We start from the raw sequence: 24181 nt of genomic DNA on the forward strand, positions 1-24181 counted from the left end.
AATCAAACTACTGGCAGTTGGCACAATTAGCCTGCAATACTGCATTCTGACCACTGCACCATCAGAGCTCTTTTGATGGACTCAAAAGTAGATGGACTCGGCTACAGCAACAATGGGCACACCATTGAAAGATCTGAAGATCAAGATGAGGACAGATCCTCCTGGAGAAAATCTATTTGAATGGTCCTTAAGAGTCAGCACTGACATGCTGGCACATAATCAAACAGGTAGATGGCAGTCAAGAATTAGCATTTGGGGATCTTTCTGCTGCCATGCCTAGTGGTGAGGCTCCAGTTGAAGCCATATCAAATAGCAGAAGAGAAAGAAAAGCGCTTTCTCATTAAGACAGAATAGGTGTAGTAGGTTACTAGCCTTAGTCACACCCATTCCTCATGCAATACTCCATGCTAATGGGAACAACAGCACTGGTCAACACCTGAACTCTGAGATTTTTTTCACAAAGTATATAAAATGCTGGTTGGTGACTGCAATAAAGATAGTAAAGAACAGTTTTACCTCCAAGCCCACTCATGCTATTTCTGTTTCTCTAAACTAAACTAAAGGCTTCTTAATGTACAGTATACTACTTTTTAAATTTTGCACTTAAAAGCAGCAATTCAAACATATCTCCCTCAAACAGAGATCTTCTGTAGAGGAATAACCTTGCCTGGAATAGACAGGTGATTTATCTCCACCCACTCCAATTTACTTTATGCCAGGCACATCCACGTATTCCTCCTAATGAATAACAGAATAACAGAAAGGATCTTGGAGGTTTTCTAGTCCAACCCCTTGCTCATGTAGGAGATGCTATCTCATGCTAGACAAATGACTGTTCAATCTCTTCTTAAAAACCTCCAATGATGCACCCACAACTTCTGGAGGCAAGCTGTTCCACTCGTTAATTGTTTTCACTGTCAGGAAAGTTCTCCTTCAAGCTTGGAAAACACTCAAAATTTGCAAAACCTTCAGAACAATCTGGTGACTTCTGGAGCACCCTTTCCATTCTTACCTGTGCATTCTGGATCTGAATAGCCCCTTGAGGAATTGCTTGGGTTAGCACCTGGCCCTGAGATGTAACCATAGTTACAGGCTGGTAAAGGGCTCCACCTGGCAAACAGATAGGATTTCACAATTTTACAACAAAGGCAATATCCAAAACCCACAAGCCAACAAAAGTTTTAACCAACCATCTGTATTTGAAATGGTTTTTGGGAAAAAAAGCTGGTTATCAAGGGAATCTACATTATCATCTTTGCCTGAAAGATGTCATGTTCACCCTAAATTTATGATCACAAGGACTGGCTTGAAAATATGGACTTTAAACTTGGACTATCTATGGCTGCCATCAAGGGCCCCCAAGTATCTTTCTTGCAACCTGCACCACTCTCTGAAAAGTTGGCAAACAACTAATCAGTAATTTTTAAGCTGGAAAAAAATAAGAAAATATAACCGTGTATTAAAACTGGAATTGATTTATCACACTTCACAATTTTTTTAATTGTCTCTTGACAGGAAAATCCTGATTTCATCCTTTATTATTATTACTGAGCCTCTCACTGGGCCTTTATCATCATCATCATCATCATCATCATCTGCCCAACCTGTGGAATACACGAATAAGCAAACAGTTTTTTTTCCTCCTTAAATTAAAAATCATGAAAAGGAAGGCTCTCAGAGTGAAAAATAAATTTGTTTATTTATTGCTGGCAGCAAGCTTAGGAATTGTTCATGAATGGAAATAGAATATGACTGTACAGGGTGATATGAAGATTTCACCTTGATGGGTGGATAGTGGAACAAATGCTTCCATTCAACAGACGAATATGATAGATTCATTTACTGAAATATGGTTTATGCTCATTTCGTATAGAAACAGTAGCTCTAGGAAGGTTAAAAACACAACATTTGCAAAGATGCATGCATGAAACCTCATTCCCAGCATGCAATTTGCTCTTTGGTAGATCTTCACAGATCTTCACATAAGTAGGCTTGCAAATTGGTTCAGTTTACTAATTTGCTTACTAATTCCCCAATGATCAGAAGATTTAGTATGGCACAGACTGTACTGTGGGATAAGTGCATTGATGAAAAGCACAGACCAACTGCTCACCCTCTTTCATATAAGAGTGGGAAAACAGTGATTCTGGAACTCCATTCAGCTTTTCCAAATCCCTGGAACAATTCAACTTTTGCTGAAAACTTGGTGTCGGTGTGTATCATCGTTCCAAGGTAGGACATGCTAAAAAATATAGGTGTACTTCTGAAATCTCTTTCTGATATCACTTATATTTTTTGAGTCGTGATGTTTAGTGCAATACTGAACTCAAGTCCCATGAGGACTTAACTCTAAGAAACTTGCTGATTCCATGTACGGGTAGTCCTTGACTTACATTTAGCGACCATTCAATGGCGCTGAAAAATATGACCTACAACCGGTCCTTGCACTTACACCAATTGTAGCATCCTGTGATCGAAATGTCACGTCACATGATCAAAATTTGGATGCTTGGCAATTGGCATGTATTTATGATGGTTGTAGCATCTTGAGGTCATGTGATCTCCATTTGTGACCTTCTCATCTGACTTCCAACAATAGCAATAGCACTTAGACTTATATACTGCTTCACAGTGCTTTACAGCTCTCTCTAAGCTGTTTATAGAGTCAGCCTATTGTCCCCAACACTCTGGGTCCTCATTTTACCAACTTCAGAAGGATGGAAGACTGAGTCAACCTTGAGCCGGTCAGGATCGAACTCCTGGCAGTTGGTATAATTAGGCTGCAATGCTGCATTCTAACCACTAGCTATTCTAACCATTGTAGCTCTTATAGAAGCAGAGTCAATGGAGGAAGTCAGATTTGCTTAATGACTGTGTGATTCACTTAATGGCTGCAGTGATTTGCTTAATAACCATGGCAAAAACAGTCATAAAATTGGGTGTGACTCACTTAAAAAAAAGCCTTGTATAAAAATGGAAGTTTTGGTCCCTATAGTGGTCGTAAGTTGGGGACTACCTTTGTAAAGACAGATTACCATTGGAGAGCATGTCGCAGGAGGTTTTCTTGAAAGGGAGAGGCTTTTAGATGTCAATACAGTCTCTTAAATGAAACAGAAAAACAAAAGCCCGTGATTCCTATGTGCTGAATGACCTGGGCAATTAGTAAAAATAAAAATAAATAAAATTAAAAATTAAAACAAAATTTAAAAAGCAACATGTGTGTGCCTCAAGAGGAATTCTGGAGGGGCTTCTGAGGAATGCACACGTGGGACTTTGCAGTGCGATTGACTCAATCCCTAAGTTGTGATTCAGGGCGCACAGGAGCACTTTGCATGCATGTCGGAAGGCAATACTTTCGCTCCCAAACCACCTTTTGGGAGATGAAGTCCCAGCCCTGCACAGCCTGATTGAGAAGATGAGGGTACAAGAAGATGTGTGCGTATTAACCGATTTCCACACTGCTCTGTCTAGACCAGGGGTCTCCAACCTTGGCAACTGTAAGACTTGTGGACTTCAACTCCCAGAGTTCCTCAGCCAGCTTTGCTCTGGGAGTTGAAGTCCGCAAGTCTTACAGTTGCCAAGGTTGGAGACCCCTGGTTTAGACTATGCATAGTTCAAATCTGGTTATGGAAGGAGGGTTAAAAATACCAAGCATGCAAAAGACGCAACTAACATGGTCACGGACGTATGCTCCACGCCTCCCACCTGTCACAACTTGTGAGTTCACTGTTGCCATGGAGATATTCCCCTGTTGCAGTGCTGAGGCAGGTACCACAATTCCTTGGGGGTTACCAGGTATGGCTGTCATGGAGTTGGGAGAATTTTGCAACATGTCCTATATAGAGAGAGAAGACAAGAATGGGGAAGAGATTTGTAAAAACATGATGCCCACGAGAGATAATATTTCAGTGCTAAGGACTTCTTGAATGAAAACAAAGATGGGTATCACCCTCAGCCACACCCTCTAGGATTTGCCTTATTTCCTTTTGAAGTTGAGGCTTATATAGCATGAGCTGAGACACAAAGAGAGGCTAGGGCTTATTTGATAACTTATAAGGAGCAAGAAACTTCTTATCCAATCCTTAGACAAGATCCACTTACTTTTTTGTGCTAAAACCACAGCTATGCCTCCGGAAGCAGCCCACTCAGGAACCCATGCAAATCAGGACCCCCACAATCCATGTGCCAATTCTGTGATGCAGTTCTCAACTCAAAATGACTGTACATTTGGGGATGTCATAAGTTTGGAAATTAAATATATCTAGGTAAAAGAAGTGGGTGAGAGTAACCAGATTGGAAAGCCGCACACCCTTACAAACTTAAAATATTTAGCTGTCTGTGTTATCAGTGCATAGTTGGGATAAAAATGTTTAAAAATAAAATACACTCGACTTACAGCAGTTCATTCAGTGACCGTCCAAAGTTACAATGGCACTGAAAAATAGTTTAGACTATTTTTCACACTTACGACCATTGCAGCATCCCCATAGTTACGTAACCAAAATTCAGATGCAACCTTTTTTAACCTTCTGACTAGCAAAGTCAGTGGGGAAGGCAAATTCGCTTAACAAACGTGTCACTAACATAACAATTGTAGTGATTCACTTAACAACTGTGGCAAGAAAGGTTGTAAAATGGGGCAAAATTCACTTAACAAATGTCTCACTTAGCAACAGAAATTTAGGGCTCAGTTGTGGTGTAAGTTGAGGACTACCTATACAGATGGAAAAGTAGAATTTGAATGGTGGACTCTGCTGCACCCTTGTTGAAAAGCCTGTGTCTTTCCTGATACACAACCAGTCATTAAACTTCTTCGAAAGTTCTGATTCCTCAGATTTCAAATTGAGCTCCCACAATATGACTTTGGCAATTCAGCTTTTAGGCTTGTTGAGTATATTGTACAAGCCACCTGCTCTTCGTGGCTGTCACTAGCCATGCCAGCAAGACATGCCTTTTGCCAAGGCAAACTTAATTTATAGCGAGACATTCTTTTCTGCGAGCTGGTGGCATTATCAGTATGCAACAGAGGGAAAGCCCCAAATCATAATAGATGCAGAACAGAAATATTCAATTATTAAAGAAGACAGTCTTGTAATTTGAAGGGATAACAGGTCAGCATTCAATTAACACTTTTCATTGTTCATTACGTATTTGTCTTATCTAAGTAAATCCATGTAGCTAATATTACTTTCTTGAGGATGCTGATCAATATATAATAAACAATGTTCCAGCATCCAGAAAAATGCCAATGTATGTGCAAGCAACCCAGCAAAAACACTGTTTGACTGATTTTCTAATTTTTTATTTCTTCATAGGATTCACTCACTTGATGTATTTTTGGGCAGACATTTTATTTCCATCCTGGCTCGCTATTCTGAAGAGTTGGAGCCTTGTTGCTTCACTGATATTTAAGGAATTACATCTTCGCTTGCTGTTCACAAGTAGAGTTGTGGTGCTTTCACTGTCACTGCTTAAGAAATCTACTTGCAATTGTACCTTTGGTTGATTCCAGATATTATCAGAGGGTTGGCTGTAAGACTCTACTTGATGCTTGTTATTTTTATCACAAATAATCCATCAATTGAGTCAGAGGAAATATAATAGCTGGTGACCCAACATGCATCAACAATGGTTAGGTTGTCTGTTAACATGTATTCAACCTAGGATTTTGTTATCAATATCAAAACCTTAACTTGCAAAGTCTTTCAAACAGAAATCTGTTCCTGGTCTTTTTCCAACAATAGTTTTTCAGTAATTAAACTGGAGAAGAATCGTTAAGCAATTGCAAAGCATAAACTTCTGCAAATCTTTGAAAAATTGATTCAGAAACGGAGAGCCGGTTTGGTGTAGTTGTTAAGGCGCAGGCCCAGAAACTGGGAGATGGTAAATTCTAATCCTACCTTACAAATGAGAGCTGACTGAGTGTCTTCAGGCCGGTCACTGTCTCTCAGATCAACTCACTCACAGGACTGTTGTGTGGGGAAAATATGAGTAGGAAGGAGTGTTAGGTATGTTCATTGCCTTGAGTTGAATATGGAACAAAAGATGGGATAAAAATCTAAAAAAAAGAAATCTGAGTAACTTTCCTAACGGTGCTTTTCTTAAAGGTACCTGATTTGAAAATGTCTGCAGAATGAAACTGAAACCACGAAGCAATGTGACTGCAAATAAAACATGCATCCAGGATTCTTTTAAATCCTTTCTTATGATGAGAAATGCCTACTTTTGTATGTGTAGAACTTCCAAACAGGTGGAGCAAAACTTCAAAAATGAATATTTTCTACAGGAGTTTGTCATTTTTTATGAAGCCTTTCCCCAAATAAAACTTTTAGTGTCATACTACTTTTGTGCCATTCCCTCAATAAGGAAAGTAACATTCATATTTCAATATCAGTGTGAATACATCTACAGAATAAATTTAAAATTCAGTGAATGAGTTAGACAGTCATGCCTATTTGGAAAGCAAATATAAAACTTCAAAAACTGGAAAGTCTTTGAAAGTCTGGATGCTTTCAAGTTGCCTTAGCATTTCCTAAAGCAAATTTTTTAAACTGTCAGAATAACTTAGATGTCTGTTGCTTATATTAAGCCCACTATTTCCATATTCAATAAAGATTACTACATAGAGGTTAGCTAGTACAGCTACAGTATTTACATATGCAAGACAATAACTTTGTCATTCAAAGGATGAATTATCTTTGAGTTATAATCTAAGAGGAGAGAACCAACCCAGAAATGTACTGTTAGAATAATCAATCAATGAAACAATTTGCCTCCAGAAGTTGTGGTTGCTCCAACACTGGAGGTTTTTAAGAAGAAATTGGATGAACATTTGTCTGAAATGTTAGAGCAAGGGGTTGGATTAGAAGACCTCCAAGGTCCTTTCCAAATCTGTTATTCTGTTATTCTAATAGAGGACTGGCTCCTTCAACCATAAGGAGTCTGTTCTACAACAGCTTCCATAATCTCTTACTATTGGACTTCCTGGTGAGACTGATGATAGTTGAGGTTCAGAGCATCTGGAGAGGTCAAAGTTTTCCACTGCTGCAATCTTTACTTAATGACCAGATGCTGTTGTATTATGAGCTCCATCATATCTTGGTAGGAGACATGTTGCACTGAATGTGGTCCAACCCAGTGGTGGGATTCAAATTTGTTTACTACCGGTTCTGTGGGTGTGGCTTGGTGGGTGTGGCAGGGGAAGGATATGTGAAATCTCCAGTCAGAGGTGGTATTTGCCGGTTCTCTAACCTACTCAAAATTTCCACTACCGGTTCTCCAGAACTGGTCAGAACCTGCTGAATACCACCTCTGGTCCAACCATATACGAGGAACCATGATTGAAAAAATCTGCACTAATGGAAAAAGAAAAGAAGACTCGCTTGTGCTACTGGGAGGCCTCCGTCCTTGGGGAAAAGGAGAATCATGCACGAAGCTCCCCATCACTTATATGTCCATCTTTGCAAGATTTATTCTGAGATTCCTTGAAATATACAGTTCGTATATTTTGAAAAGGATCTCGTCTCATGTCAGAAATGTAGGCACTAGAGAAAGGGAAATGATTTATTTAAATTTCAAAAGATTACAACTATTTATGAAAATGAATTTATTTAATTTTCATCCACATAGATGGCAAGGATATTTCCAAGCAGCAAGTCATACTGTGTGCATGTCGGTCCCAGGGGGCACTGTAAAAGATGAACAGTTGCTTGAATAGTGCCACATTTGCAATAAATATCCTTTTTCTCTGATAGAAACTCCCATTTCTTTCCTTGTGGTCTTTAGTTCTAGCCAAACCAGTGTGTGGTCTATTTAAACATCTCCAAAACATCCACTTCACCTCCAAACCTCCAGGCAACTCCTCAAGTGGTTCTATCCAATTATAAAGATGTTTAACTTGAAATTTCCATATTTTTAATCATTTAATCTGTTTGAGGTATAGTAACAATCTTCTTGGCGCAATCTAAAAAGCTCCTTCTTGATTTCAGTCAAGAAAAGATCAGAAACCTACATCTTAAACATTCTTCTTCTGCACAGTAGAAGGTATCCAGGTCTTCTTGTATGGATTCACCAGCATCTAATGATTTCTCTTTTTCCTTCTAGGGCCATCTTTAGAATCACACCAGGCAGTGTGAGAAAGGGAAGAAAGTACATCTGGCCATACAGATCCATAGCTTCAGCGGGGAATGTGAACTTCACTTAAATATTTCATTCCATCCCTGCATGCCTTTCCTTCTGGCCAAGTAGGTTACATGTGGCAGAATAAAAACTGCCCAATTTGTATAACCGCAGAGGGCAAGAGAGAGTCCCGTTTCATCATTGAGCTTGCACTCTCTTCTTTTCCCGAGACTGCTTGTTCTTCTCTCTCTCCCTGTAACACAAATCTGAGTAATTAACAACTTGAGAAAAACGTTAGGAAGCTGCCTTCAATAATGCTGGCACCAGAGTGGGATTTTTATCCTGCTGCATCATTTTCCAGTGGGGGGCGGGTCAAGATCACCATGAATGTAGATGATGATTCTTCTATTTCAAGCTGCTGGGATTAATTTGGAACCATGACAAATTTCACACTCTTCTCTTTCTTACAACAAATATGTCATGCTAAGATGCCTTGGAAGAAAAACCTTGACTTTTCAGTGCTCCTAGCCACTTCCTTTCAGATATAGTTCTTTTAGGGTAGAGTGGAGTAGATGTTCAGACCCAAACCTTGTTCCAAGGAAACAAACATGAAACAGAGGTAACTGCAAACCTTTTAATGATTCTTTACGAATTCTGTTCCTTCACGGTTAAAAGGCTGTTTCAGACAATTTTCTCTGATAAGAATGAGCATTGCCAAGGTTGTGCAAGGCTGCCAAGAACACAAGATAAAGTTACTAAGAAATATTTCAAACCCAAAGAGTCTCCAAACACCAATCAAGATACTCTGAACGTCCACAAGGCTTGAGTGTAAAAACTTCTTTGCTTCCTGCAAAGAACTCCAGTTTTTCAGCTGGCTTTTATCTCCTCAGGGAGGGGCCATTACCTTCCACCTTACTCCTGAGTCGCTTGTGCTGCAGCTGCTTTTTCCTTCGAGCAGCCCTGCGTGCACGTGCACTGGGCACAGGCTCCTCGGGGCCCTCTTCATCACTGCTGCCAGCCTCCACAGTCTCCAAAGGCAGCATATTCCACTCCCTAATGGTCCTGGCCCCATTCCTGCATCACCTACAGGCCCCTCATCTGAGTCCTCGCTCTCTGAGTCCTCAGCCATCTGCACCTGCTGCCGGGGAACCACAACAGTAGAGTAGAGTAGAGTAGAATAGCATAGAAAATATGGACTGGACTGGACTAGACTAGAAAAGAAAATTTGGAATGGAAAGGAAAAGAATGGAATGGAGGAATGGAACAGAACAGAACAGAATATCAGTGATGGAGGTCTTCTAGTCCACCCCCCTGCTCAAACAGGAGACTCTATACCATTTCAGACAGCTGTCTAGTCTCTTTTTAAAAGCCTCCAGTGATGCAGCACTTACAAGACATCTGAAGGCAAGATATACCACTGGTTGATTGTTCTGTCAGAAATGTTTTCCTTTAGTGCTAGGTTTTCATCTTAGTTTTCATCAAATTGTGGCAAACCCTACAGGTGAAACTCAAAAATCAGAATATCGTGCAAAAGTTCATTTACTTCAGTAATGCAACTTAAAAGGTGAAACTAATATATGAGATAGACTCATTACATGCAAAGCAAGATAGTTCAAGCCATGATTTATCATAATTGTGAAGATGATGGCTTACAGCTCATGAAAACCCCAAATGAACAATCTCAGAAAATTAGAATATTACATGCAATCAATAAAACAAGGATTGTACATAGAACAATATCGGACCTCTGAAAAGTATAAGCATGCATATGTACTCAGTACTTGGTTTGGGCCTCTTTTGCAGCAATTACTGCCTCAATGCGGCGTGGCATGGAAGCTATCAACCTGTGGCACTGCTGAGGTGTTATGAAAGACCAGGATGCTTCAATAGCGGCCTTCAGCTCTTCTGCATTGTTCGGTCTCATGTTTCTCATCTTTCTCTTGGCAATGCCCCATAGATTCTCTATGGGGTTCAGGTCAGGCGAGTTTGCTGGCCAATCAAGCACAGTAATCTCACAGTCATTGAACCAGGTTTTGGTGCTTTTGGCAGTGTGGGCAGGTGCCAAGTCCTGCTGGAAAATGAAGTCAGCATCCCCATAAAGTTCGTCTGTGGAAAGAAGCATGAAGTGCTCCAAAATCTCCTGGTAGACGGCTGCGTTGACCCTGGACTTAATGAAGCACAGTGGACCAACACCAGCAGATGACATGGCTCCCCAAATCAACACAGACTGTAGAAACTTCACACTGGACTCCAAGCATCTTGCAGTGTGTGCCTCTCCATTCTTCCTCCAGACTCTTGGTCCTTGGTTTCCAAATGAGATGCAAAAGTTGCTCTCATCAGAAAAGAGGACTTTGGACCACTGAGCAACAGCCCAGGTCTGTTTTTCTTTAGCCCAGGTAAGACGCTTCTGACGTTGTTTGTTGTTCAGGAGCGGCTTGACAAGAGGAATATGACATTTGAAGCCCATGTCCAAGATCCGTCTGTGTGTGGTGGCTCTTGATGCACTGACTCCAGCCTCAGTCCACTCCTTGTGAAAGTCCCCAACATTTTTGAATGGCCTTTTCCTGACAATCCTCACCAGGCTGCGGTCATCCCTGCTGCTTGTGCACCATTTTTCCCCACACTTTCCCCTTCCACATAACTTTCTATTAATGTGCTTTGATACAGCACTTTGGGAACATCCAACTTCTTTTGCAATTACTTTTTGAGGCTTTTCCTCCTTATGGAGGGTGTCAATGATGGTTTTCTGCACAACTATCAGGTCAGCAGTCTTTCCCACAATTGTGATTCCTACTGAACTTGACTGAGAGACCATTTAAAGGCTCAGGAACCCTTTGCAGGTGTTATGGCTTAATTAGCTGATTAGAGTGGGACACTTTGAGCCTAGAATATTGAACCTTTTCACAATATTCTAATTTTCTGAGATTGTGGATTTGGGGTTTTCATGAGCTGTAAGCCATAATCATCTCAATTATGACACATCACGGCTTGAACTATCTTGCTTTGCATGTAATGAGTCTATCTCATATATTAGTTTCACCTTTTAAGTTGCATTACTGAAATAAATGAACTTTTGCACGATATTTCAAGTTTCACCTGTACATTTATTGCCTTCAGGATGAAAATCCAAGATTTGTGATTTCGCCCAACCTGTCTTCAGTTCATTGAGGCATCAAAGCTGCTACATCCTCATCATTACCGCATTCAGATGAGTTATACAGATGGATGGCTAGCTGTGGGATGTTTACGAAGAGATGTGGGATTTAAGAATGTAAATAAAGCATTGAATGTGTTTGTAATCAATCAAAATAATGCCACACCACCTTCAGAGAAAACAGGGCACCAGTGAATTAATGTAAATGGTCCAGGGCTAAGATGGGGGTAGCCACTGATGCTCAAACTCAGAGCATCTCTTTTGAGTTAATGGCATATTTTCCCACCAAAGCTTAGTGCAAGGTCAGCAGACTCTAGGATCAGTATCATAACCTTGAAAAGCTTCTGAAAAGGACATCTGTTCATTCTTCCTCCCCGTAAAGCCAATGGTAACTTAATAAAATGATGCAAGAAAAATTCAGTTCAGCAGCCAAGAAAGGCACATATAAAATCAACATTTATCAACCCTTTTAAAAGAAAATTCTCTCTAAAATATATATCTATGCCAATTAGGCATGTGAAGATATTCTGCTCACATACTTATCTTCATACCTTTCCCACACAATCATAAACTCATAAACTACTCGATTTGAAATTTAAAGTGGTCAGTAAGAATCCCACTATAAAGTCTGAATACCATCAATAAGAACAACAACAACAAACATAAATTTCTTTTTCTTAAAGGGGCCTGTATATACATCAATATTTTATAACAGCAATATATAATTGTCATATAATTATTACAAAGATCAGCACTGAGAAGTGTGTAATATTGCACACATACATGCACAGTCATGTACACATTCATCCATTAAACATGTCACATAACATTTAATCCCGATTAAGGCTATTATTCAGTTTTCTCCCTTGCAACCACCTATTTCAATTTGGGATTTTTGGCTAGTCAATAATGTAAAACCAGCTGCAGTTACTGGCTCCTGAAATCCAATGTGATGGCCAAGAGACTGAAACCTGGCACACTGCCAATGACTTCCTTGCATCGGATCTCTATATCTATCTGGAGAATTAATGCATGAACTGAACAGTAACAAAAAGACAACAAACAGTCATGTCACCTTTTAAAGAATAACAAATTGATTATGCTGTAACAAATTTGTTTCCTGGACTATGGCCCACTTGACTTCAGTCAACATCTTTTACAGCCAACAAGAAAACAAACGTGTAAGAATGTAATCTCTACTCTTGAAACCCTGAAAGAATGAACCATAGGTTGCCTTGCAAAAATATATCGAAAAGAGGCGTGCTGTGAGTTACCCAGAATTTGCTTCTCGAAAGAAAAAGAAAGACACAAACACTTTCATAGATGTCTCTGCAGATTCTCAGTCATCCAGGCCATGGTTGTCTCAAAGGTGCTTTTTCAAAAGGCAACTGGAGTTTGTTTTTCCTTGAAGATGTTTTGCTTGTCATCCAAGAAGCTTCTTATTTCAGAATGGAAGAAGATTCTTGGATGAGAAGCAAAACGCCTTCAAGGAAAAACGAAGTCCAGTTGCCTTTTGAAAAAGCACCTTTGGGACAAGCACTTTAATACCTCCACTAATCTAAAAAGCAACTTTGGGGATTCATAGCACCATGGAATCATCAGGTTGGACTATGGAGGTCATCTGGTCCAATTCCATGTTTTAAAGCTGGACCTCAGACCATCCCAGTAAACTGGCTGTCCAAACTTTGTTTTGAAAACCACCAATGTTTAAGAGCATGCATGTTCAGGAATGTCCTCCTTATTTTAAGTTTGGGTCTCTCTCTCTCTCTCTCTCTCTCTCTCTCTCTCTCTCCCTCTCCCTCCCTCCCTCCCTCCCTCTCTCTCTCTCTCTCTCTCTGAAGTTTTTACCCTTTACTTTTAGTCCTAACACTTGGACGCTATAGAGAATAAATCCACACCCTCTTCCCTTTGACAAAAATTTGAATATTCCCTATTCAAATATTGTAGAACAATCTAACCACATGCTGCACCCTTTCATGGGTCCCCCAACACTCCTCCGCCACTAAATTAATATGCAGGTAGTCCTCAACTTACAACATTGAAAAGAGGGACTTATGACCACTTTTTGCAGTTACAACTTTTGCAGCATCCCCATGATCACGTGATCAAAATCCAGATGCTCAGCAACTGGTTCACATTTACAACTGTTGCTGTGTCCCAAGGTCATGTGATTTTTCCTCTTGTGACCTTCTGACAAGCAAAGTCAATCGAAAGCCAAATTAATTTAACAATCTGGTTACTTACTTATCAACCATGATTCACTTAACAACGGAGGCAAGAAAGATTGCATAATGGGGCAAAATTCACTTAACAAATGTTTCATTTAAGAACAGAAATTTTGAGCTCAATGGTGATCATAAGTTGAGGACTACCTGTATGCCACAATAATTATTAATAATTCCTACTTTCAATTGCCATATGATTGCGATAGATGACCCGTGTTAACAGAAGAAACAAGAGAAAGAAGAAAAAGAAGAGGAGAAGCAGCAGTCATTGTATGGCAATAATTATAGAGTAGAATTATATTTGGAACCGCTGATCGCTCCAGAGTATCTGTGTTTCTCATTATTCCAAGCACTTGTTCAATATCCATGACTGGGAATAACTCTAAAAGGTCATGCAGTTTTGATAGGAAATAATTAACATTTCCTAACTTTAATGATCAAATGCCCAGTGACCTCATCAGCACCGGGATTTTAAGTGACAGAAGCAGAGAAAAATCAAGCCAAAGTCAGCTAAGAAGCTAAATTGCCACATGTTGCTATTAGGAAGCGAATGGAGTATGCCCAGGAATACGGACATACAATGCACGGACCTATATGGGTTGTTAAGGCCAGCTCAGCCAAGTCTCTGCCCATCCTATTATGAGCGTCTTCAAAGACAGAGCATAGAGCACTTTGAACACGATCTTCCCACAGCTCAGAAGCTACTGTGTACAGCATCATACAATAAGAAAGACAGAAACATCCTAGAAAATAATTTGTTCCAATAACCTGCTCTTGACAACATCTACAATGCAAGATTATTAGATGTACTAGAAAGGTATAGGAGGGTTTTCATTACTGGCACATAGAATCAAGATCTACCACAAATGTTCTATTGGGAGACTTAGGAGGAACTTCTCTCTCTGTGAATCACTGCACATCATTGTTGTTGTGAACATAACATTGGAATGGGGATCATTGTGTGTACTGGAAGAATCTCAGGAATATAAATCTGACAACTAATATATGAATATAATACTATGACTGCCACCATTACCACAGTCAAACTTTGAAGAATGACATCATGATGCGTGAAGCATTGTTTTGATGTCATTGTTCCACTACTTCTTGTACTGTTCTACTACTTGTAGACCCAGCCATGCTCAGTTTGTGGTGATTATTGGAACACTCGGCTCTTTCTCCCATCCATCCCCCCTTCCCCCATTAATAAATGTGCCTCTGGTCACCCAAAGCTTTCCCATTACTGCTCTACAGATTGCAGAAGAGTATTCGTGCCTGAGCACAAAAGTTGAAGGCAAAACAGGATGAGGGATAACGCACCTGAAAACATGAAATGGCTCAGTAAGTTTAGAAACATTCTGCGAAATAAGGAGCATTTGTACTGAGCATTTGTACTGAGCTCTGCGCTAAGCGGCTGATTCTGAACACAGCATTTGAGAGCATGGATTTGGGATTTCTCAGCACTGTATAAAATCCACTCCATTCCATTCCATTATATATATTCTGGGGCATTCTCAGCTTCCCAAACAGTTCCACCAGTGTGTGTGTGTGTGTGTGTGGTAGATAGATAGATAGAAAGAGAGAGAGAGTGTGTATGTCTTTATTTATTTATTTATATTTTAACATGCTGGTGGAACTGCTTGGAAAGCTGAGAGCTGCCCCAAAATAAATGGTGAAGGGCAATCTCCAACAGATACAGATGTTCTGGTTCACATGTTGTTCCGATCAGCTTACAGTGGAATTTGCAAAGGTCAAATTCCTTCTCTATGCTTTCTGCAAGATCTGGATACTTTTGGCTTGTTTATTTTTAGAGCAGGGAGAAATCTGTTGGTGAGAAAGAGATACAGCCAACACAGGGTAGTGTAATGATAAAAGCACTGGTGTGTGAACAGCGCATATAGCACTGCACAATGCATGGGCTCAAATTGAGCCCCTGTACTAGATAAAACCATGCAAACAGGTTCTTCATAGCATTACACTAACTAGGCTATAGTTACATTGCCTTTTGACATCATGCTCCACCCAGCCCTGAACTTTAAGACAAAACGCCTATTTATACTACAATGAAAACTAATATTGTTTAAAAAACATGTCCAAGTCTGCATCTCGGTTGGAATAAAACATTACAGAACTATGAAACGACTGAGAATCAGTTCCAAATAGAAACACAAAATATTTATAAAATGCTCCTTGCAGCCCCAGCATTATTGTACACATTTCCATAAAAGTCTGGAGATTTCCAACTCTGCTCAAATGCTTAGATTCCCTCCCATGAGAACTGATAGCTTTTGGCCAGGCTGATATATTGTGCTACAGCTGGTTTCCTTTTTGTGGGATAAGTTCTCCAGATACGCTCAGCTGAAGCAAAATGCCCCTCTTCGTTGGGTGGTGCCATCATTATACAGTATTTTCTATAATTCTGTTGATTACAGTTACCTTGATCTGCCTCCAGGATTAACGGGGAAAAACTTAAGCCTCTTGTAAGGCAGAGGAAAGTCTTATATAGTACAGTATTATCGTACAAATGAAGATTAATTTTAGCTGGTCTCTTTGGAAAGGGCTAAGGGAAGAATTGGAGAGTAGATAGACAAGTCCCATCAAGAACAAATACTGTCTGAATTATATAAGTGGTTTTGCATTTCCCACTAACAAATACTGTAGAAAGATCAACACCTACACTTGCAGGATAAAAGCAAGAACATCCTTTGCACGTGCAGATAAGAAAGAAATGACTTGAGTCCTATTTTGGATGAAAGTCAAAATGCTGTTCTAGCCGAACTGAATGGGATCTGTTCAGATCTTCCAGCTTTTTCCTTGGGAAGGGCTCTTGCACATTTGAAAACTATACAGCAGGCAGCATGGGAGACTTTAATTAAGCAGGATAGCTTAACCATTCAGAAAAATGTCCTGCTTTTATTTTCTGGTACCTCTTAAAAGCATAGGAGCTCCACCAGGAAAACAAGAGAGGGAAACCTGGAAAGTTTGTTTAGAACAGGGGTCCCCAAACTTGGCAACTTTAAGGCTTGTGGACTTCAACTCCTAGAATTCTCCAGCTGTACTGGAGAATTCTGGGAGTTGAAGTCCACAAGTCTTAAAGTTGCCAAGTTTGGAGACCTCTGGTTTAAAACATAGAATCATAGGGCTAGGAAGGATCTCAGAGGTCTTCTACTCCAACCCTCTGCTCAAGGCAGGAGACTTTACACCATCCTGATCAAATGCTTGTCCAGTCTATTTTTGAAAACCTCCAGTGATGGAGCACCTACAACTCTGGGAGGCAAGCTATTCCATTGAATAATTGTTCTCACTGTCAGAAATTTTCTCCTTACTTCTTGGTTGGATCTCTCTTAAGAAGCTTCCACCCATTACTTCTTCTCCTGAGCTGTGGTGCTTTGGAGAATAAGTCAATCCCCTCTTTTCTGTGACAGGCCCTCAAGTTTTGGAAGACAAGTCTTGGAAGACAGCTATCGTGTGCTCCCCAATCCTTCTGTTCGATAGGCTACACATACCTAGTTCTCTCAATCATTCATCATATGATTTAGCCTCCAGACTTTGTTTCTCTTCTCTGCACCCTTTCTAGGGTCTCAGCATCCTTTTTGTATCATGGTGACCAAAACTATGTGCTTATGAAAAATAAGCCACCCTCCAGCCTTTGCAATGAAGTCTGGAGAACATATTTCTCTGCATCTCATTGTAGCCCAAATGCATTGCCAGGCACTCTCTCCCCTCCTCTCTCTCCCCTCCTCTCACCCATATTTATGATCTCAGATTGAAAGTCAAGGATGAATGAATACAGTCCAACAGCAATGTGTCAGCTAGACATTCCAGAAAGACCAATGCTTTTGGACTTGCCCAACATGTGCAAGGATCCTGCAGCATGAGGAAATAGCACTCAACAAGTTTTCCCCATCTTACATTACAATGGTGGAATGCCAGCCCATGATCCAATGTTTGGGTTCGGGAGAAAGACATTTGAATCCATGGCCATCTGTCCTTCAGAATTCAGAAGATTGATTTGTTCTCCATGAGGTGTAGAAAGGCAACTTGGAGGCAAGGAGAGGAGCCAGTGCCCACATGCATTAGATCTCCAGAGTGGAAGTAGAAGGCCACCTAGCCCAGACCTGTGACGGAGTTTGTGGGCTGTATGGAAAACTTCTAGCTTTAATCCAAAGCGTCTTCAGGTAGGGCTGGAGACTTCGTTGTTAAAATTCTGCTGCTGGTCAGTGCAGTAAACACTGTGTCAGGGTTCCAAGTAACACCTCCAACCAAGTAAGGTATCCCGGGGAAATAATTTGCCATGGATTTCATTGTAGAGTTCCCAGACACTGCTTTGAAGAAGCCAAACAGCTTCTTCGTTTTTGGGAAGTCAACATGGTCACCCATGCAGATGGATGAGTTTTATAGGAAATGGGCAGAGCAAATAGACAGAAAATTCCTGCCTTCCATGAATAAAAAGGATTAGATAACAGGATCAGCCAGCCAACGGATTGATTAAATTTGACTTAAAATTAATTTGATTTAATCAAATTTAAAATTTGGGGTGCAAAACTCAGGGCTTCCATACCTCTCCCATAAAAACCTCTCTAAAAACCTCCCACTAAGATAAGCAGGCGAGGACAACCAATTTGGGGTAGTGGTTAAGTCACCAGGCTAGAAACTGGGAGACCTTAAGTCCTGCCTTAGGCACAAGAAACAGCTGGCAACTGTGGGGGAATCCAGATTTGCCTAACAGATGCATGATTCACTTAACAGCTGTGGCCATAAAAATGGGTGCATCTCTCTTAACAACTACCTTGCTTAGAAGGGAAATTTTGGGTTCAGTTGTGGTGAAGAACTATCTGTAGTGGAACACATAAAGATGTAAAATGGTTGTCTGTACTGGTTTAAAAATCACACGAATCCTGCTTCAAACCCTGAATTTTTTGTCCCGATTACTGGCATGCTCTGGCTGGGCCTGCATTCTTCAAATGTCAGGCCAAAAATAGGCTCCAGCGTTAGTTCTTGAGTTACGTGAAACGTGATCTCTCCCGCCAGCCTCTCAGCACATCACCTCAGCAGAAGCCGGCAACATCAAACTAATTTTATCCAAAGCTTACGCCCGTCTCCCCTCCAACAGTTTGCGCAATGTGCCATCCCAGCAGCCAGCCGCATGTGTACAGTCAGTCATTCCCTCTGCAGAAGACAAATTCCTTCTCAAAATGTCAGGGAAGGGGAAGGAGAGCCATTTCTTTGCCTCTCTAAGGGGCTGATTATTTTCCAAAGACTTGTGTTAATTTTCTGATATGATCCTTGCATCTTTGTGAAGCTTTAAATCCTCATTACTTTTCCTGACCGATGCATTCTAATTAGATCAACATTTAGAGAAAAAAAATCACAATAGCCACAGGACAGCTTTCCATCTCATTAACTCCTCACATATTATTTTCATGAAAATTACTGATAAAACTGTGCATCTGCATTTGCTGGGACTCAGAGCTTCGTCAGTTCATATCTAACATCTCTCTCATCGCCCTGGATGCGAGGCGTTGCCATGGCGACTCGCAATAATAGAAACCAATAAATTACAAATGAGATGCTCGTTGAGCAATTATTGTTCTCCTTTATGCAAGTTTCTTGCTAATTTTGATCATAAGGGAAACTACAATAAAGCAGTAAAGGAATATTAAGTCCATTTCTGGAGAATATTTGAAGACACAATAGGCTCTCTGCGTGCACATGTTGCTTTCTTTCTTTCTCAAGATCAACAATTAAATGATTTAGATAGTTCAGTAAAATCTAAACAGGAACCAAACTTTTCCACTCTCTCATCACCCCCACCTTTTCCCCCCACAAGAAACTCTTTGGGTTTGAATAACCTAGGCTTCACATAACCTAGGCTGCACAGAGAAAGGTGGGTTTTAACTCAATATTTAGAGGTCTCTCCATTCACTTGGCATCTTTAAAATGTTATTCTTCAGAGAGAAATCATAGTCCAGGTACAGACAGTAGATAGCTTGAACTAAGAGGTTGATTCATGTGATGGGCAAGGCAATTGTACCAATGCTCATTCAACATTTCCATGTTTTAAACTCTTCTCTAAAATAGGGACCTCTCCTGCTTACCATAATATTCCATTTCACTCTCCTAACAATCTGGAGGGGAAGACTGCCAGCTTCTGTGCTTTTGCTTGTCTCCAGCTATCTCAACCTCTATATTTGTAAACAAACCCAAACATGTCAATATGTCCCCTCAGCCTGCCTTCTGAAGAAAAAGCAGCTGTAACCCCTGAATTGTCACCCTTTTGGGAAAGGGGGTGCTTGTAACCATTTTTTATCTGACAAAGAATTAAGAAAATAGATCTTTTGCACATTCATTTTTTTTGTGGGGGTGGCCACAAAAACAACACCCAAGTAATATCAATGAAGGAGCAACTTGCATGATTTAGACTTGGAAGGAGGCATTCAATGTGAAGCTGATATATGACTCCCTATTATTTGGTTGATACTATTGGAAATAAACTGAAAACAAACAAGCAAACAAACCTGCTTGTTTCTTGTACAAAGGGTGGGATTGGGCTAATGGTGTTTCAGTCTACTGCAAAGAATAAAAGAGAATTTGGTCCTGAATAAAAAGTAGAGATGTTTGGCTTGCAACTAGTATTTATAAATAATATTTATAAATTATTATAAATATAAAGTATTGTAAATATATTATCATGAATACTATATAAATCAACAAAGATGCTTAGGGGCCTGGAGGCTAAAACATATGAAGAATGGTTGCAGGACATGTCTAGTTTAAGGAAAAGAAGGAGTAGGCGTGACATGATAGCCATGTTCCAGTATAAGAGAGTCAAGCTATTCTCTAAAGCACCAGAAGCAGAAGGTGGTATTCAGCAGGTTCTGATCAGTTCTGGAGAACCGGTAGTGGACATGCTGAGTAGTTCAGAGAACCGGCAAGTACCACCTCTGCCTGGCCCTGCCCCCATTTATTCTCTGCCTCCTGAGTCCCAGCTGATCAGCTGGGTCTTCTTTGGTTGCCCTGCACAGGAGAACGGAGCTGGAAAGCAGGTTAGCAGGTTAGTGGGGTGGGGAGGGAATGGGATTTTGCAGTATCCTTTCCCTGCCACGCCCACCAAGCCACGCCCACAGAACCCACCACTGACCAGAAGGCAAGATAAGAAACAATGGATGGAAACTAAAAGAAATTTCCTAACAGTGAGAACAACTAACCAGTGGAACAACCAACCTCCAGAAGCTATGCATGCCCCAACACTGGAGGTTTTTAAGAAGAGACTGGACAGCCACTTGTCTGAAATGGTATAGGGTTTTATGCTTGAGCAGGGGATTAGACTAGGAAACCCCCAAGGTCTCTTCCAAGTCTGTTACTCTGTTAAATAGATTATTGAGGAAAAAAGACAGAATTGTTATTTCATTTATTGCTATTTTATTGTTTTTTTGATATTGATCAGTAGCCACTGGCTCTTTGTGATCTGGTGTGCAATAGTTTGATTTGTGAGTAGCTGGTTTCTTTTTTAGATTCCCACAATTATGGTCAGTAGTATTCAACCACCTTGTTTCCTATTGGTTAGTTTTTCAATCACCTTCCATTTTTCCAAGCATCAGGGTCCTCTCCATTGACTCTTGCTTTCACACAATGAATCCAAAATATTTAGGCTTTAGTCTCATCATTGATGGTTTCATGAGTTTTCATGAGCACTGACTTGCTGATCTTCTTACAATCCAAGATATTATCAGCATTTTTTTTCCAGGATAAAAATTCAAAGGCACCATTTTTTTAATGCATTCAGCTGTTCTGATGCTCCATATCTTATAACTGGAAAAAAGCATAGCCTTGAAAATATGTACCTTTGATGTCAGTATGATGTCTCTGCCCTTTAATATTTTGTCCAGATTTGTCAAAGTCACTTTCCCAGGTAGCAGACTCACTTTTCTTTATTTTAAAATGATGGTCACCATCCTTGTCGATTTTTCAGTCCTGGAAAATAAAGTCTGTTATTACTTCAGTTTCTTTGCTCCCTGTTTGTGTTGGGTTGGCCTTGCCAGTTGACATTTAAATTTTTTTTTTTGTTACAAATGTTATAAAGTTAAGATATGCATATATTTATATATTTTTGAAATTTTAGTATTAATATTGACCAGCTTTTGCACTCTTTCATCTTTAACAGCAGATTCCTTAAGTCTTTCTGACTTCCAGGTATCAACATAGTATCTGAGGCTGTTAATGTGCCTCCAAGCAATTTTAATTCCAATTAAACTTGGTCCACTCTTTTCCCAATTTTGAAAAAAAAACCAGTTGCTTCATATTCTGGGTTTTTTCCCCCTTGATCATCATATGAATTCTTTAAGATGCTGAGATAATTCAGTAAATCCATGCTTATAAGGGCTATCCACAGTTTGTACTGCCTACATTTTACACAGTCAAAAGCCTTTCTATAGTTCAATAAAGCAAAGATAGATTTTTTCCATTATCCACTGGAAGTTAGCAGTATGTTTTCAGGTTGCTCTGTGCCTTCTGAATCCAGTCTGAAGAGCTCCTGGCCCATGTATTGTTGACACCTGGATGCAACATCTGAAGTGTTATCTTATAAGAAATGAGATAAATAGGTTGTTTGGTAGTTGAAGTATTCTCTTCTGGTAACAGAACATATGTTTATTTTTTCTAATGCCTTGATCTTGTCCTATACTTTTCATATCTATGTAGACTTTCATTCTATCATCTTGCAAGGTTTTAAAGATTTGCACTAATATTTCAGCAACTCTTGCAACTTTGTTAGGAGTATTTTCCAGGGCCCATTTAACTTATTTTCCCCAATGTGTGGGTATAATTTAATGGAGATCTTTTTGTACATTTGTATACATTTCTTCTTTATATTTTCTTTTTCTGACAGGTCTTTGCCCTATTTTGCATTAAAATTTCTCATGATTTCTGTAATTTTCTTAAATAAATTTCATGACCTTCCCTTTCTATCATTACCCTTGATTTCTCTGCACTCATTATTTAGATACAATTCCTTCTCTCTTCTTAATCTTATCTGGAACTCAGAATTTAATGGGGTACAGTTTTCTCTCCCCCTGTGGCCTCCCCCCCCCTGCATTTTTCCAGCTATTTTCAAACTATCAGGAGCATTTTGTATTCTTTTCCTTGTTTTAATTTTGGATATCTTTTGTTGTCTTTAATAATGTCATAAATTTTAACCCAGAATTGTTCAGGCATTCTATTTATCCATTCTAATCCATTAAATCTATATGCTGTAGCATCACTGCATAATCCTATGATACATTACTGAAGTCATATCTTGTTGGTTTGATGATTTTATCTGTTTTCTTTAGTTTCACTGTAATTTTGCAAAAAGGAGCTCGTGATTTGAATTTCAATCAGCACTAATTTTTGGCTTTGCTGACAGAATAGAATGTCTCCATCTTTACTTGAAGAGTATACAGTCAATTTAATTTTGATGATTGTCCACGTAGCAATGTCTTTTAGATTGCTGAAATAAGGTATTTATTATAAACTTAGTATTTTCTTGTCTTTTCCATTATTCTGTATATAGAATCCATATTTCCCCATTATATCACATGCTACTTTATTTTCAGCTTTAACATTCCAGTCTCCTATAAAGGCAAAGCTTTCCCCTACTCAGTTGTGTCTGACTTTAGGAGGCAATGCTCATCTCTGTTTCTTAGCCGACAGAGCCAATGTGGTCCATGGTCATGTGGCCAGCATGACTGTATGCCAAAGGTGCACATAACAGTGTAACCTTCTCACTGAAGTGGTACCTATTTATCTGCTTGCATTTGCATCCTTTTGAACTGCTCCATGGGCAGGAGCTAGAACAAGTGACAGGAGCTCATCCCGTCACACAGAGCTTGGGTCTCAAACCCAGACTGTCAGCTTCCCTGCTGACAAGTTCAGCATCTTTAACCACTGAGCCATCACACCCGCTTCCAGTCTCCTATACTTATTTTGACATTGTTGAGGTATTGTATCAACAAGGGTTCAAAAGTCCTATAGAACTGCTGAAGTTCTGTTTCTTCTGTATCTCTGGTTGGAACTCAGACTTGCATCATTATACTATTCGTTAGCTTGCTTTTCACTCAAACAGAGATAATTCCATTGCATACTTTCTGAGTGGAGAAACTCATCTTCCAGTAACACGTCGACATTTTTGTAAATCTCTTTTTAGTTTTTTTGACAGTAGATTACTCATGCCTAAAAAGCATTCCAGAGCATTTCTCTCTCTCTTCTTTTAGGGAATAGAAATTTAAAGAAAGATATATTTATTTTATGTGAGCGTACATTTTTATGTTTCTTTTAGTCTTTTTAATCTTGTAAAGGATAATTGAGGAATACTCAGCATGTTCAATCAGATTTTCTTTTGAAAGTTATGGTTTTGCCAAGCATTGATGATGCAAGAACATGTCAAGTGTTGAGAAAGAAATTAAAATAACAGAGTTGGGAATGTTGCAGCTTGATCTTGTACAATACTTTTCCCCCCTGACAGCATGTAGTTTCTTTTCTAATTTTAAATAGGTCCTTGTACGTATGTATTCATGTCTTCTCTAGAACTCCAAACCTGAAAGCTTCAAAAATGTTAGTATCAAATGAGCATAGAATATGACCATGTATGCATGCCAGCTGTTGTTGAAATCTTTATATTTTGGAAGTGCATTGTGTGTTTTTTGCA

The 24181-nt window shown here is 39.7% G+C and overlaps 1 protein-coding gene across 7 annotated transcripts in view; it reads right to left on the bottom strand.

Annotated features, from left to right (window-relative positions):
- Positions 1 to 24181, bottom strand: part of PKNOX2 (PBX/knotted 1 homeobox 2) — a 276614-nt gene that overhangs the window by 23527 nt on the left and 228906 nt on the right. For all 7 annotated transcript variants that reach the window (XM_087969713.1, XM_087969720.1, XM_087969715.1 and 4 more), the window contains 2 exons: positions 3706 to 3835; positions 1013 to 1110 (listed from right to left, as the gene is read on the bottom strand). In XM_087969713.1, coding sequence (XP_087825839.1) covers positions 1013 to 1110; positions 3706 to 3835 — 228 coding nt within the window. The remainder of the gene's footprint in view (positions 1 to 1012; positions 1111 to 3705; positions 3836 to 24181) is intronic.

This window comes from Notechis scutatus, chromosome 7, assembly GCF_049901735.1.
Source record: "Notechis scutatus isolate UNSWTSFEM ecotype Mainland chromosome 7, rNotScu1.2, whole genome shotgun sequence".
Taxonomy (NCBI): Eukaryota; Metazoa; Chordata; class Lepidosauria; order Squamata; family Elapidae; genus Notechis; species Notechis scutatus.